Source organism: Vulpes vulpes, chromosome 6 (genome assembly GCF_048418805.1).
Source record: "Vulpes vulpes isolate BD-2025 chromosome 6, VulVul3, whole genome shotgun sequence".
Classification (NCBI taxonomy): Eukaryota; Metazoa; Chordata; class Mammalia; order Carnivora; family Canidae; genus Vulpes; species Vulpes vulpes.
In genome coordinates, this window is record NC_132785.1 from 88,166,304 (window position 1) to 88,183,793 (window position 17,490).

The following is a 17,490-nucleotide window of genomic DNA, read 5'->3' on the forward strand; positions in this document are numbered from 1 at the left end:
ATGCATTTCTTAGAATAATAGAAAAACTGGAAAACATCTAGGATGATGGCAAAATAAACCATGGTCTATCCATTTGCTAAAATATTTGACCATTAAATATTCACTTTCAAGCCCAATGTTATATTCTTTTTCCTATTGAGCCCTCCCTTCAACAGATTATATAAGCTTCAGGCCCCATAAAACCTAGATTCCTATCCATGTGCGTATATATGTATACTGAGACACTCTGAAGAAGCGAATGGGACAAATGTAATAGAGGAAAAATATTTAAAGAGATGACAAAACTGTCCTGAAATAAAACTTTGAACCTTCATAAAAAGCTGTCCCCAAATTGTCAAGATAAATGTGTACCACCAAGAGATGAGAGACAGAGGTGCCCTCAAACTGGCTGAATAGCTCTATGTAACAATCAGTTTTGGTGCAGCTTTCTGTTTACACTTAGTGAGAACAGGGCAGATGATCTCATAGGGAAGAGATTGCTCAGAAATTTTCAAGGTTTTATGTTTGGTTTTGTAATTCCATAGTGTGGTATAGAAAACTATTCAAATGATAGTAATAGCATTTAATTGGTTTCAGTGTAAAGCCCAGGGAGGCCATTTAAAGTGCCCTTATCAATTCGTTCTTCTTCCTGTTTCATAGAGTCTGATATTTCTTGTTCGGGATTGGAGTTTCCCATACGAATTTTCATACGGAGCTGAAGGTGGCTCCAAATTCTTGGAAAAACGCCTCAAGGTTTGTTATTTACTTGCATGAAATTTCACCAGTAATAATCTAGAATTTTGTTGAATGACTTGTAGAATGGGTACTTATTAGATACAATCTTATTTGATCCTTCTAGTGTCTCTATGAACAAAGATTGATATTTAATACAATACTTTCAAAGTTATAGTTTTAAATATTATCAGTAATTATGATCCATAGATACCTATAAAGCAATGATTTATTCCTAAAGACATATCTTTTATTTTGGATAATTAAATCAGTTCAAGGCTGACAGTACAAATATCTGGACTCATGTTTTAGAAGTTTAAAAGTCAATTTAACAGAAATATCTAATTTTGAAATCCCCAAAGTCAATCTTAGAACATTTTGCTAATAGTTCACAAAAAGTGAAATTAGAGGATTGTCCATTTTCAATGTCAGGATAGTTCAGTATTGAATGGATTGTTTACATTGGACAGATATCACAACAAATAACTACTGAGAAAAATTTTTAAATCAAAATTAAATAAGCTTTCTTGATAATCAAGATTTCTTTTTAAGTTTATGATTACTTTTAGGGTACCTGTCAAATACATTTAAAAAATCAGGACAGTTTAGCTTATAAATACCCAACTATTCAGATGCCTTTCTAGAATTTAAATGTATACCTACCAGGTGAGGAGAGGCTATCTTGAGTCTCTCCTGAAAAGAAGGTAGGAATATCTTAGGATCTATTCATGTTTCCTAAGTACTTTGAATTAAAATTGGCATTTGTAAGAACTAGTGAGAATAAAACCCCACTAACTTATACTAAAAAATGGGAAGGCCCACCTAAGTTAGCCTAAGAGTAAACATTTGTTAATTCTAATAATAATGCTATATGTATGCCATATTTAAATAAGGCCATCCACTCAAGACTATTTTTTCTTCAGTATCAGCCCTGCCATGTCATTTTTATCATTGTAGGACCAGACAGACATAGCAAATATGAGATATAACAGAATTCTTCTGGAATTCAATTTATGATGAATGTGGTTTAAACTTCAGAATGATTTGCTGCAGGTCTCAGGGAACCAGCATGAAGAACTACAGAATGTTCGAAAACACATCCATTCCTGTTTCACCAAAATTTCCTGTTTTCTGCTACCTCATCCTGGCTTAAAAGTAGCTACCAATCCAAACTTTGATGGAAAACTAAAAGGTTTGTCTTTTAATGAATATGTTTCTATTACTTAGTCTGGTTATAAAATTGTCATTTTTATCTGCCCGGCTAATCTAGGTTATCCACTTAGTGAGGCTGATGATTAAAAATTATCAAGAGAACTGGGAATCCTGGGCTGGTGCTAGAACACCTCCTTGGTGAACTGTAGGATTCTATGGGTACTGAATACATCCACAGAGAAAATAGGCAAAATCCTGTGTTCACCTGGGAGGCAGTGACTCCCCCCTTTTCATACATTCCTGCTCAACTTTGTACATTGAGAAGTGTTCTTTAATGTCTTCCTGTTAAATTTTCCTTCTTTACATTAGAGGAGAAAAATAGCTTATATTACTCCAATGTTATAAGTTCTATAATTATTGTTATAAAATAACAATTCTAAATTATTAAAAGCTTCACTAAAAATGAAATCCTCTTCTGGATGAAGACCAGTTTCTGAAAAATCCAAAAGCACTAGAGTGTTTTGAAATAGTGTATACTAATAGTATATAGTTGGCTTGTCAAGCAGAGGCATTACTAACATTTTAACTAACATTCCAAAGCAACTCAACTTGTTAGAAACATTTAACATTTTACTAACATTCCAAAGCAACTCAACTTGTTAGAAAAAGTGGTGGGGTAGGGTAGAGGTAGGAGTCTGAAAAAACAGAAGTGAGTGTTTCCTTATAAATAATCACCAGGTCTTTAGATATTTGCTTTGTAGTTAATAACAAAGTAGTACAAAGACATTTCTGACTTTTTAACTTATAAGCCTAGCATTGAGTACACATACCACTGATTTCAGACATTTGCTTAATTTACCATGGCCTTTCTGCATTGTGCCAGGGTTGGTGAGACAGAGATATGACAAGCTTTCAGCACAACTGTTCTCAAAGGGCTTTAAAATTACTCTTAAAAAGGGACAACATAATATGTATCACTTTTATGAAATTGGCAGGTTTGAAAAGCAAACCTATTTTTTACCCCTGTATCCATGCATGACATTTATAAATTTATAAATTTATACCTTATATTTAACTATGACAGTATCCTAAATAGAATCCCAAATTTCTCAATCATCAGCGTTATTTCTATACACGTTTTGAATTATCTTTATATAACAGAACAGATAGCAGTAGGCACATAGTAATGTATGAGTTGCAGGATCCTGGCACTTCACTATCACTTATGAATTCCAGCCTACCAATGAGCCCACAGACCTCTTGATACTGTGTAGTTACCTAATGCCTTCATTGTGTTTTGAATAAATTTCATAAAGACAGGGCTCCCACAGGCCCCTCTTTCTTCTCTGGAGTTGGGGAGTCGTAAACAGGCAGGGGGTGGGTAGGCTTTCAACAATCCTTTATTGGAACAAAAAAGTACTCTGGCTTGTTCCATTCTTGTACTATACAGGTACAGTTCTTAAAGTAACTGATATATTTTACAATGAAAGAGCTCAAGGAGAGAGTTTAAGACAAATCACACAGATCTAGAACCCCCATTTTTTAACAGATTTGTTTTACATCAATTTTTATTCAAATGTCTAAACATATATTCACCCACACAGTTGTTTTACAGGTACCCCCAAATTATGAGTTTACCAAAGTAGCTAGCCTGAGAGAAAAAGAAATGAAAAGCAGCTTCGGGTGCCCATCTAAGTTGCGTTTTGATGAGGCTTTGTAGGACTTCTGCTGAATTTCTGTGTTCAAATGTGTGCCAGAATGTTCTAATGAGCCTCAGTTTCTCCTTGGGCAGTTTTGAAAGTCAGCTATCCACATTGTTTTTCCATCCCACTCTAAATCTTGTAAGTTGATGTGGTTTCTACCCATGGTGTCTTGTCCATTGGCCATGCCATTTTCCAGAGGGTCAGCATTTTAGTAACTTTCTTCCTCTAGGAAAGAAATGTCTCTGAATAAAAAATTGTGCAAAAATTGTTCAATCATAATTCTCACATACACTTTCACAAATGTATAGAAATAACTTTCTAGCTCACTATCAATCATAACTATTATAATTACTAAATTTGTTCATGGTCCTTCACATTGAAATTGTCTTACCATTTCCCATGTTATATGAAACTTACAATACTATGATTCAAATTAACTGTTAGTAATTTAACAACTTCCCACATAAGAAATCAAAAGGATTAGGTTCATTTGTGCTACAGTCAACCAGTTCTTTCTAAGTCCCCACTGAATACCTCTCTTAACTTAGTGAATCTAATCTTTTAATTAACAAGGAGTTATCTTTCTTTTGCTCTGTGTTACAGTACCATACATAGAATGACCAGGTAATCACATCATAAACTGTGGCGATACATCCTTAGCAGCTTCAGTTAGACTTCTGGAAGCATAGCCAAACACCATTGCAAGAGAATTCATTTTAAAAAGGTGTTTCTAATGCATTGTCAGTCAAGTAATCCTGAAAAAAAAAAAACTTCCTTGGTTGATTTACACAGCAGTGCTTCACCAGTGCATCTGCCCTGCAGAGCTCTTATAAAGTATGTTATCACATCCCCAGTTATTGTGACAGATAACCACTCTGGCCCAGCCCCTGCATTCCTGGCAAAGTTTTACTCTTGTGGCAAAAATTATTGAAGAAATGATGGAAATAGAACATCATTCCAAATAATAATCTGCCCACACATATTTATTTGAATACTTACAGTAGGCCAGAGCTAATTAGTAATTACTGTAAATTGATCTGGCCCATAGATGTTCTGGGTCATTTTTACTGTGTTGAACTAATATCGTTAGCAAGAGCTCACCACTTGTGCATGTTATGAGTCTTTAGTTTGTACTTGCTGAATCCAAAACTGGAATACTGGTATTGGTCTCAGAACAAAGATTGTGGCTCATACCATCTTCAGAACACACTTTTAATCCAAATATATGGTTCTATGCTGGTTACTTTAATGATAATTACACTTGCTGGGGCAATAGATACACAGATAGATATTATCTTATTCCATTCCCATTTTATAAGGGAATGAGGGGGTGGAATTTAAATACATGTGTTGGAAATGATCTTAAAGTAATATTATAACAAGGTTTTTGTTTTATACAAAAATTCAAGAATTAATACATTCTAGATATATAGTAATATTTTACAAATGCTAAAAATCACATAAAGTTGTATAGCAAAAAAGAAACCCATCAGTATCAGTGAATACTGATGCACAGCAAACATTAACATGGAATGTGGTAACATAATACAAACACCAGTATTATTAATGAATATTGCTAACTAGAAAGCAAACCACAATAATAAATTTGAATAAATGCATCTGAATAAATCAAAATATAATACAAAGAAAAATTATCAATAAAAATTGGTACAATGCAAACAGCGAAATACATTTGAATAAACTATACAAGTACTCATAAAATATGGTCACTAAAATTTCAAAGGTGTACAAAACATGAAGTTAAAAAAAGTCTGAAGGGTTTCCAACATTATGCTCATACATCACATAAAAGCAGCAAGCAAGAGAAGAGAAACATGAATTCTTATGTAAATTGCCATTTCAGTGTATAGTGGCATTGTATTAGCAAGGAAAATGCAAACACAATCACTATTTGAATCATTATCCTTAAGACCTCAGAAATCATCAGTCCTAAAGCTTGAAAACTCAGTGACTCTGCTGAAATTCAGATTTTTAAAAATTATAGGCAATTACTACATTTACTTAGATATTAGATTTCTGGACATATCTAGCTTTTAATGTAGGTGTATTTTTCTGTATCTTTTAAAATAATGATTTCAGAAATTATCAGTGTTCAAAAAGACTTCTCTGAAGATGTGTCTTCTGTGTTACTTCACTAAATATGTAAGGTTAAGCTTAAACCTAATGCTATAATACAGGAATGTCATCAGTTGTCCTAAACATGGTAGGTAAACAACTCAGATAGACATCCTCTGATTTGTCTTCATGGCCTCCTCTGGCCACGTTATTTTGTATTGGTGAGTTTCACCACCAGAGGTAGTATCACCATCACCATCCTTCTGAACTTGAGTTCTACTTAGTACACCTTACCCAGTTCTAAATGCTTTCATAAGGTGGGTACATGAAAAACAGCGATTTTGGCATAGATTTTCTGGAGGGAAGACATCTTCTAAGCCAGTAAGTATCTGGCCTTTTCCCCATTTATAAAACCACCAACAAACTTAAGTACATCAGAATACTTAAATGGTCATGTGAATAGGGAGTAAAATATTTGTTTAACATCAAGAAAGCTATTTTATGGTTGGAGGGTAAGTTAATATGTAATTGAAATAAAGACTAACAGTAGTTTAGGTAAGGAGGATCGATCATTTATTCCAGAAAAGTGGTCTTCAGGAGTTGTTTAGATGATGGGAAAATAAGTGATGGCTTTATCACTGGGGAAGAAATGGAGGATCAAAGGATGTTTTATTGTATGGCATGGAGGACTGGATTAGATTTTTAAAATAATGATGTGCTTTTACTTGTAGAAATAGATGATGAATTCATCAAAAACTTGAAAATACTCATTCCTTGGCTACTTAGTCCTGAGAGCCTAGATATTAAAGAGATCAATGGGAACAAAATCACCTGCCGAGGTCTGGTGGAGTACTTCAAGGTATCACTCTCATTTCTAGAGCATTGTTTTGGAATGCAGTTCCTACTTGAAACAATCAATCAAATTATAGACTCTGTAATATGGGGACAAAGTTATGAGGAATTTATAAAGATTTAAAAAAATCATGAGACTCCCAAGAGGAGCTTGCTTTCTGAAATCAAAATTTTAAAGAAAACTCTTAGAGTTAACTTTATCTTGAGAGCAATATATTTTGAAGTATGAATATATCTGAGCTGGTAAAGTCTATTTTTTTTGCTGGGGGAGAAGGTGTTGCTCAAGGTCCATAACATGTAGTAGTAGGCCTCAGTCATTAGCCTTACAGAATTTTACCTTTATTCTGAAGATGTTCCCAAAGGGGTTATCTTTGCCTTCCTATTGGAGAAAATTCTTTTTTTTTTATTTATTTATTTTTAAAATTTTTATTTATTTATGATAGTCACAGAGAGAGAGAGAGAGAGAGAGAGACAGAGACATAGGCAGAGGGAGAAGCAGGCTCCATGCACTGGGAGCCCAACGTGGGATTCGATCCCGGGTCTCCAGGATCGCGCCCTGGGCCAAAGGCAGGCGCCAAACCGCTGCGCCACCCAGGGATCCCACTACACTTTTGTTTTTTAACCAATCCACATATACAGTGGGGAATTTCAGTTACCAATCTAATTTGTGGATGGATGCTCCAAGGATTAAAATACCAATTTTTTAAATTCACATTTTTGTCATTTAAAATACTGACAACATACCTCCTGTGTATTTATCTTCATCACTCATAGCAATAAATGATGTTACTTATCTATTAAAATTTGAAATCTTAAAAGAAAATTGAATTCTCACTGTGCCTAACACTATGGAGGAGCTTAGAATTTAGCAGATTAAGGACCCTTACAGAAATTTCTTCCATAACACTTCTGACATCAACAGGTACAAATGCCTGTGAGTAACTGAAAAAAAAAAAAAGGTTACTCCTAGCAGAGGGATGTGAGAAAGTTTTAGAAGAGTGAGTTTATTAAGTAAGCCTTTAAAAAGGGTAGGGTTGGCAAGTGGAGTTACATGAAAGGGGCACTTAGGAAAAAGAGCAGAACTAAGAAAAGGAGAATTAACATGAGAAAGATAATAGTTCCTAAGCCTGTCAAGACCTTAGACCTTAGAATACAATTTAACAGAATTACAAAAATATTGAATGGAATTTCTTGAACATGAATCTTTTTTTTTTAAGGCTTATATAAAGATCTATCAAGGTGAAGAATTACCACATCCCAAATCCATGTTACAGGTATTTTTTTTTTATGTTACAGGTATTAATCAGGAAGCATGACATTTTAAAACCTGCTTGTCACTAAAGCTAGGGTTTCCTTAGCTTTATATTTATAATAAGCTAAAGATATGCTCCAATCTGGCTGTCAGAAATTAGCAAACAAAAATAGTGGAATGATTTATTGGAAGATTATTTTTCTGTTAACTGCTGTTTGTGTCTTAAGCTAAACATTTTCATATACACATAGAGGAGCATCACTTGTGCGGACATACAAACACTTTATACCAAAGCTTTCATAATTCTCTCTGTACAAAATTGGTTTAGAAAACAGACTCATACCGTGGTTTAGGTTCACACATTAACAAGCAGAAAAGGAGGTCCAGGCTTTAAAACAAATGGTCTCTACAAATAAACATTTAAGAAAGGAAAAACTAGCTTTTTCCTTACTTATCTAAAAACTTTGTTAATAGTTCTTTTGTTACCAGTGATCCATTGTTCTATCAGTATCAGTCCTTAAACCTAAGACATGTTTTTATATATGTCAGTTCATACAAAATGAACTATATATTATTTCCCATGTGTTTGGGTTTGTAAATTTTCCCCCTACATTTGATGAAAGGCTTAAAGATATTTTTTTAAGAGGAAAAAATCTTCCAAATGAAAATTCATTTTTATAACTATGGCTTACTGAGTTAAACTATGTTTTATGTATTTTGAAATTTTAATTTTACAAATTTTTAAAAATATAGTGGAAATACTTTAATCCTTTCAACTTATTTCATGACCTTGTGTTCTTGTATGTTTCTTTCACAATATTCAGAAATAAGAATTGCCTGTGAAGGTTTAATAAATATGAATTCCATTTTACATCTTATTTTGTACTTTGTCCAAAGGCCACAGCAGAAGCTAACAATTTAGCGGCCGTGGCAACTGCCAAGGATACATACAACAAAAAGATGGAAGAGGTAAGAACTAAATAATATTTTAAATTATGTTTTAAATAAAATCAGTATTTCTTAAAAAAAAATCAGTATTTCTTCCATGAGCTCATTCTTTTTTCTTCCAAGTTACACTATCTACACGTATGCAAAGAAGTGGCATTGACTTATTCTTTCTCAGCCTCTGTATCTCACATTTCTATTTATTGTATTCCTAAAATATTTTTCAGGAAAGTAACACTATGCACAATTTAATACACATTTCAAATGTGTTTTCTCTGTATTAGAGATACTTTTATTTTTTGCCACATCTTCCCACAATTTATAAGCTCTAGTAATTAAAATAACATGTGCTACCCTCTCTTCACTACACCTCCCTTCATGCAACAATCCCAGTATTTCTATCTTAACTATAAAAACCCATTATGGTGCCTGGGTGGCTCTGTCGGTTAAGTGTCTGATTCTTGATCTTGGCCCAGGTCATGTACTTAGTGTTGTGAGATTGAGCCCTGCATTGGGCTCCACACCAAACATGGAGCCTGCTTAAGATTCTCTCTCCCCCTCTCCCTCTGGTCCTTTATCTCATCGTGCTCTCTCTCAAAAATAAAACAAACAAAACCCATAGGAAAAAAAAGAAATTAAACTTTAAGAGCCAGTGTTTCTACATACTGCATTTCATTCCTCTTTTTAACATTCTGAATTAGGATGCATCTAATAATTATATATCTACTAATAAATACAGGTTTTCCCTCTGAAAATATTTCTTACATAAATTACATCCAAAATTGATGGGAGTCTTAGGAGTCAAGGGAAATACAGTATATGGAATCGTATTCACAACATAACTAAAGGGTAACTAGAATGAGAGAATGCTTAATAGAGTTAAATCTCAACCAAAGTGATAGGTATGGGTAACAGATTTCCCTTGTAATTTTTGAAAAAACTGAAAATGTGGTCCAAGAACACTGAATATATACATCATTAAGTTTCCTGAAGAAAATATGGAAAGGGCTCCATTCAAACAAAATCAGTGAAACTGACAACAAACATGTTTTTCATTTTACATTTTTTTAAAGGTTTTATTTATTTATTCAAGATAGACACAGAGAGAGAGAAGCAGAGACACAGGCAGAGGGAGAAGCAGGCTCCATGCAGGTAGTCCAAGGTGGGACTCGATCCCAGGACTCCAGGATCACACCCTGAGCCAAAGGCAGACGCTAAACCACTGAGCCACCCAGGGATCCCCCCTACATTAGAGTTTTATAGCATTGCTATTAAGTTGAACCTCACTGACCAAAAATACTTCAGTATAGGTAGAATAAATTTCCCAGAGGATCTTGAATGTAAGTAGTTTATTTGAATTTGGGTTCATTCTTTGAATGAACTCAATTTGCAGTTCACTTTGAATCATGCCTTTTCATCTTAAGGAACTTGGATTTCTAAGTCTTGGATATTCTTTTCCAGGTCAAAAAGAAAATAAAAATTAAGAATGGATTTATATAAGTCATCTGTTAAGTACTGGTCCCACTTTCAGTTATGCCTTATATGGAGTATGTAAAGATATAGGCTGACAAAACATTTATGTAGACTCCTGATTATAGTGTTCTAACAAATTCAACTAGGGAAGTCGAAGATTTTGATACAGTTGCTAATTTTACTGTGCATTGCATAAACAGCACTTCTCTATCTGATACAGATTTGTGGTGGTGACAAACCATTTCTGGCACCTAATGACCTACAGACCAAACATTTGGAGCTCAAGGAGGAATCTGTGAAGCTCTTCCGAGGGGTGAAGAAAATGGGTGGGGAGGAATTTAGCCGTCGTTACCTGCAACAGTTGGAGAGTGAAATAGATGAACTTTACATCCAGTATATCAAGCACAATGATAGCAAAAATATTTTCCATGCAGCTCGTACCCCAGCCACACTGTTTGTTGTCATCTTTATCACTTATGTGATTGCTGGTGTGACTGGATTCATTGGTTTGGACATCATAGCTAGCCTATGCAATATGATAATGGGACTGACTCTTATCACCCTCTGCACCTGGGCATACATCCGGTACTCTGGAGAATACCGAGAGCTGGGAGCTGTAATAGACCAGGTGGCTGCAGCCTTGTGGGACCAGGTAGGAATACTTTTAATACTTTTCAACTAATTGCAACACACAATTGAATGCCATCTGTGTACCAGACACAATGTTAGATGTTGGAACTAAACAGGTGAACCTGACTTGGGCCAAGACTTCAAGAGCTTTAAAGTCTGTCAAGATGGCTAGATACAAACAACTAACTATAATACAATATATGAAGTCTTACACAAATGTTTTCCAGTTAACATTTCAGTATTTTCAAATATCTGTGGATTAGGCAGTTTGGTCTTTCACTTTTTTTTTATCCTAAAAGTTAAAGTTGTTAAAAGTGTGAGAAAGCATAGCTGAGTTTTTATTGAGCTGATTGTGACTTGTTTATGTGCTAAGATTACTTCATATTTAAACCTATCATTTGATTAGCATTTTGCTTTGCTAGAGGTGTATGTGAACCACTATAATAAGTTGTTGTATCACTGTGTCTTTTAGTATAAACTCCTTAAAAGCAAGATCTGATTACTTCAGATTGCTTCTATATGAAGTAGGCATTTGTACCAGGCTGTAGCATGAGTCCAGGTCAACCTCTGGACCAGCTGCTTATGTCAGTTGTCCTTTATGCTTCAATTAACCATGGCCTAGTCAGGGTCACTGTGGTCCACTGTTCAAATAATTGATTATGGATAGGGAAGACAATTATAAACACACCTAGAACAATAATGAACTCACTCTCTCATTCTGGAAGTGTCTTCAGTTACCTCATGAAAATTTAGGGGCATTTAGTGAAGCTAAAATTGAGAGGTTTCATAAAATGTTAGTGTTAAGACTTTTGAACATTTATATTCTGCAGGTAGCAAGTAATAGTTATAATTTTCCCAGCATTTATACTTACATATATTCTTTATAATAGAATTTTAACTAATGAATTTACCATGTGCCTTTGAAGAATCTAGTTAAGATAAACTAATGGTAGCACTCTGGGTAAAGAATGGAATCCTCTGAGCCACTGTCTAAAATAGCTCCCCCAACTTTAGAAGACTGAAGAGGGCTATTTGAGGTAAATATCAAAGCTCTCCTTGAATATGATGCTGAACCCTATGAGAAATATAGAATTGAGTTCTTCAAAAGGTTCAGAAAAAATATGTAATCTTAATCTGAACTAAAAATATCTGTAATATTTGTTGTTAAATGCTCAAAAAACTGTAAACAAAGTTGAATTATCATAATGCTATTAATGAAGCAAGATATATGCCTTTTTCCCCCCTTTTAAACTGCCTTTGCCACAGGGAAGTACAAATGAGGTAAGTTAAATTTTTTTAACTTGAGAGCTATATATTTATAAAGATTATGTATGATATTCTTACTGTTTAAGCCAACTAGCCATTAATGGATTAAAAAAATCTTTGATGTAATGAGCAGTGGGTATTACATGCAACTGATGAATCACTGAACTCTACCTCTGAAATGAAGAATACACTATATGTTAATTGGATTTAAATTAAAAAAAAATCTTTGGTGACAGCTGCTCCCATTTCTTCAAAGATTCACAATTTTAACTGTGAATTTTTAACATAGGATTAAAATATTCTATTTATTCTAGACATCTGAATGTGATTTGATCTGTATATGAAACATACGAGTTGATTATCAAGCATATCCTGTTTTATGTTTTATTTCCTAAATATGTAGGAAATTTCAAAATTCTTAAGCTCCAACATTGTGTATTTTGTTCTACTGCATAGTGAAACAAAAATACAGTTATGAATCTTGAGGAAACTCAACTAGTAGACAGTATTTAAATGGAGCTACAACCCTTAGATGTTTTTAAAACTTGGCCTTTTGAGTGAGTTACCTTTACCACTTTTAAGCAGGTTCCAGGCAAGGATAAAGTATAACTTTAACATACCTCAGACTGACCTGTAATTAGTGTTCATTTCTCCTACTACACATGGGCAAAACTCTGAGGAAAGAATCTGAACCTGCAGGAAGCAGTCATTTGTTACCTAAGAAAAATGATCTCTGTAGAGTTATTCTGGTCATTATCTTCAGGATGCAAAACTGATCTCGAACAACTCTGAGAGAGTACATAATTCTTTCCTCGGTTTCTGCTGTTCTATATAACTGGAGTATGTCCTCTAATCAATATTAATGATACATTTAATACTTACAAGTCAATAGAGAAGTATTTTATATAAAACTCAATAAAACAAATCCATTAAAAAAAACAGGAATTAAATTGTATATGTATTCATAGAACTGATGATGGTATTATTTAGACTTAAAAAAACAGCCATCGAGACTTTCAAAAGATAAAAATTAACTTCCTGGGCATTGGTTATTATTTAAAGGATATCAAGCTTTTAAAAATATTCAGACTCTACAGACTCAGAATTACATCAGAAAAGTTGATTTTATTTTTTCTCTTTTTAAAATTCAAATTCAATTTACCAACATATAACACCTAGTGCTCATCCCATCAGGTTCTCCCCTTAGTGCCCGTCACCCAGAAAAGTTGGTTTTAATGGAGTGTTCAGTATGTGAGAGTCCAAAGAGGGAATGAATGTTAGACATTCACTGAGTGGGAAAAGGGCAAAAAGGACAGCTTTAATGAGAAAAAGCTTTTCTGAGGCAATGCTTCTGAAAAATGTTTTGTAAGATATGAATCAAGTAATGGAAACAAGGAAGAGAATATGTTTAAATGAAGGATCCCAGTGTATCAAGGGGGAGGGGCAATGTTTGTATTTGTTTGCATGACCATCTCAGGCAATAATGGAGAAAAAAAAAATGGTCCCATTCTGAAAAACCTTTAAAGAAGCCTGGATAGCAAGTGGTCTAGCCATGTATAATAAAGTAGCTACTGGCAGTCAGAAGTTATGAGCTCCTGTAATTACTCTAGAACTGGTAGTATTGGCGATATGAGTTCTCAAGTCATCCCTGGGGCACAGTGTTTAGGAAGCTCTGCTCCAAAAGATATGCAAAGTAAAAGAAAATGCAGTCTGCAAGAAACGATTTACCACAGAGATCAATCTGCAAAAGCAAAAACATACACATACTGGAGAAGTGAAAATACTTTTGAGTTCTAAAATTATTAGTTATTAATTTATATCTTAAATAGACTGATGATATATAAAGATTCCACATTTAGCATACTAATTATATAGTACCATAAACTAATTACACTAAAAAGGAAAAATTTTACAGCTGTGTTTATCATCTTGATTCTTGTATTTCTAGGCTTTATACAAGCTTTACAGTGCAGCAGCAACCCATAGACATCTGTATCATCAAGCTTTTCCTGCGCCAAAGTCAGAATCTACTGAACAATCAGAAAAGAAGAAAATTTAATCCAGATTTTTAGAAGTACAGGTGCATGACCAGTTGTCAGTTAAATATTCAGTTTTATGTCTCCATGCAAACATTCAAAGTGCTTCTATCAGGACAGAGTAAAATACCAAGATCCTCTGAAAACTTCAAAAAGGTTTTAGTTCTTTTACTTCAGTGTTTAATAAGCAGATGTATTTATGCATGGTTATATCATTTTGTTAACATGTACAGTTTCTTAATTTGGTCTTCGAATATGCTGTTATAATTTAAAGTGTCTATTTATGATGACAGTACATGTGTTCTGCTTGAATTTACTAAATTCTACTACTGGGTTATAATTAAACCATGTAGTAATATTACTCTTTGTTTGGATATGCTCATTTAATTTCTACAGGAGAATTTTTAAATTATTTCACATAGTCATCCATTTAAGCATAGCATAATAACTCAACAGGCTTGATTCAACCTATATCACCCTATATATACCATGAGCTTTTATTTTTAAAGACATTTAGGAGAGTTTTTCAGTTGCTTTATCAAAAACTACTGCTTCTTTTATATTATGATTTAATATAGAATATAAACTTGATCAAAAATGCACAAAAAAATCACTTTGTATATGTACTTGAGTTTCACTGCATTGTATATTTTTTCATTTGGTACACAAAGAAATGTATTCTTCATAGGTCTATTCTTTTAACATGTGAACTATTATTAAAGTTTACTCTGGTTCCTAAGATTAAAAACAAATGCTTACTGAATTTAGAAATGTTTGGGAGGTATTGATATAGAATCATAGAGGTTTATCTCTATTTTTAAAATTAAAAATGCATTTTCTTCAGTGTTGACACCATTACAAATCTGTTTCCACTTTAAAAAACGTATGCTAATCCCTTTTTAGGTACCTGAGTTCTTTTAAACCAGTGATTCCATAATCTGGGAGCTCTAAAATAGTAATTTCTAACTTCCTTTAGAGATAACCCATGTTTAAATTAAACAGTAATATAAAATAATGAGTAACAGAAAAGAGTAAAATAGGAAACTATGTGAGAGTTCATAAATATAAGCTTACATCCTAAACAAGTTTGATTACATGCTCTGAAAAATAACTTTTCCAACTGATGAAATTCTACTGGTTATTTTCATTTTTTCAATATCTTTCATTATACTGCTTCCTTTGCTTTTGGACTTTCTGAGTGGAAAAATCAAATATTTTGGCAGTATATAAAAACATGGATTCAAACATGACACGTTTAGTTTCCACAAAAATATATTTAATAATAAGCTTGTTATATAAAATCAAACATTTAACATTTTTAACATTTTATCAATTCAAACTCACTGGTGACTAACTGGGAGTGCTTTGTAATTTTGGAAGATTACCTAAACTAAAAATATATTTACATAATTACAACACATGTAAATATAACTGAATAGCTACTTCAATTAATGTTGAAATTCACAGAATCCTAGAGACTGATATATAAAGGCTAAAAGTGCCATAAATTTTTCTATAATCAAATGTACTGCACTAATTATGAACAATATCTTAACTATTAAAAGGAAAACACTGGGAAGGAAATGGGTTTTAAAGTTGTGACAAATTCTTAAAAGATAAAAAATATGTAAAATCAATTTAATGACCAAGATATCTTAATGAATCCCTGATTGTCATTTTTGGCAGCTCAACCCAATCTGTTGGGATGGCAGTGTCTATATGCTGTCAGGAACCCTCCACTGTCTCATTAGAGCCATGCTACTAAATGCTGTAAGAGCCCTAGTCAAAAGTTAGGAAATAATAGCAACTTTGAGTGCTGTACACATCTTTTCCATACAGGCTACAGCTTTATGCCTAAATTTATTCCTGAAAGATTACAGGCCCTTTACCTTTTCATACCCAAAAATATGTTCTCAACATGTTTAAAAAGGGTTTTTACGTTTTGGGAAGGAACTCTATACATTATATGTATAAATTTATCACAATTAAGGTCCCAAATCCCATTTTGTGTTTGGAACTACACAACGGTAACATTTAAACCATCTGATTCCAGACAATATTCCACATTAAAGCAGTACACATCTTTTTTTAAATACTGCATAGGTTCTCTCTTTTTTAAAAAGGGTACTGCTTACCAAGTGATCATTTCCTATTTAATATCTGGTTATAATGAGACATTTCTTGCTGCATTTATCTCCACAGAATATTCAAAGCAGTTTCTATATTAGCATTTAGAAGTGTTTGCTGTGTTGGCTCTTAAAATGATAATCATTTTTTTTGCTCAATAAAATATTTTTAATAACAAAATATATGTAAAATTAGAATTTTATAATTTCTAAAAAGCTGCCTTTATTAACCAAAGTTCTTGTTTGCAGTTTTCTGTGAAAATATTTTAAAGCCCTTAAAAACCTAAATTTTATTTTTTAAAAATTCTTGCCATGTTGCTGGGCATACCACTGCTGTCTCTGCTTGCGGTTTTCCAACTCCGTGAGAAGAGCCTGTCTGTAGGCTTCATACATTTTAACAATCTGTTCCAGTTCTTTCATGAAAAGCAACTTTAGCATTCCCTGGTATGTATCCAGGTCAGCCAGCTGGAAGAGTTCCCACTTCAGAATGTGGTCATATCTGTTTTAAAACATAATCATGCATATGTTCACAACACATACATAAATATGTATTTATAGAAACAAACTCATCTATTTTTATAAAGATCAACTTTATTATATCTAAACAAACCATAAGCTTTAATTAAAAATAACTGAGTTGTTAACTTAGTTAAATATACTATTTTTTTAGGGAGAGGAGAAAACTGAAACTACTTCATATCGATTTAAGTTAAAAAATACCAATTTATCAATTTTTCTGTTAACATTAGACAACAGTGGACACAGATTTCAAACCACTGTGGTTCTATAATTTCAGAAGAACACATATTTTATGCTATTCATAAATTCACCTAAAATTTGCCAAGAACTTAAAAATGCTTTAGACCACAAATGCCTGAAGATAATACACAAAAACGGGCAAAGTCACTTGTGTTATTACTGTTGATAGAGCTTCCTGAGGAATGCTGTTCACAATAGCAAACAAGGAACTAAAAGTGGAATGAAGACCAACCATTCATTCATGGGCTCTTTTCCTGAGGTTGAGTATACAGTATTAAAAGAGAGAAACTCAAGCAGAAAGGGAAGAATAATTTCTTTTCAAAATGAGAGTTAGTAGATTATAGAAATATGTGGGAAAGACTCCTGTTGGATTGTATTTACATATACCTCAGGCCTTTTAGTCCTCCTTCCCATACCAAGATCCCATACCAAGAGGGAAGTAAGTGAAAGACCTAAAGACATCACTCAGATCCAATTTTTCCATTTTACAAATGAAAAAACTGAAACCG

General features: G+C 33.3%; 2 protein-coding genes across 7 annotated transcripts in view; one reads left to right on the plus strand and one right to left on the minus strand.

Moving 5' to 3' along the window:
* Nucleotides 1-14,457, plus strand: part of ATL1 (atlastin GTPase 1) — a 74,209-nt gene extending 59,752 nt beyond the window's left edge. For 3 of the 6 annotated variants that reach the window (XM_026000729.2, XM_026000730.2, XM_026000731.2), the window contains 8 exons: nucleotides 640-732; nucleotides 1,765-1,903; nucleotides 6,374-6,501; nucleotides 7,712-7,768; nucleotides 8,644-8,715; nucleotides 10,385-10,816; nucleotides 12,061-12,075; nucleotides 14,009-14,457. In XM_026000729.2, coding sequence (XP_025856514.1) covers nucleotides 640-732; nucleotides 1,765-1,903; nucleotides 6,374-6,501; nucleotides 7,712-7,768; nucleotides 8,644-8,715; nucleotides 10,385-10,816; nucleotides 12,061-12,075; nucleotides 14,009-14,119 — 1,047 coding nt within the window. In that variant the 3' untranslated portion in view covers nucleotides 14,120-14,457. The remainder of the gene's footprint in view (nucleotides 1-639; nucleotides 733-1,764; nucleotides 1,904-6,373; nucleotides 6,502-7,711; nucleotides 7,769-8,643; nucleotides 8,716-10,384; nucleotides 10,817-12,060; nucleotides 12,076-14,008) is intronic. The other 3 variants (XM_026000732.2, XM_072761507.1, XM_072761508.1) reach the window with 1 other exon arrangement.
* The window catches only part of SAV1 (salvador family WW domain containing protein 1), a 29,457-nt gene continuing 25,132 nt past the window's right edge, over nucleotides 13,166-17,490 (minus strand). Inside the window, exon 5 of the mRNA XM_072761509.1 lies at nucleotides 13,166-16,721. Coding sequence (XP_072617610.1) covers nucleotides 16,520-16,721 — 202 coding nt within the window. The 3' untranslated portion in view covers nucleotides 13,166-16,519. The remainder of the gene's footprint in view (nucleotides 16,722-17,490) is intronic.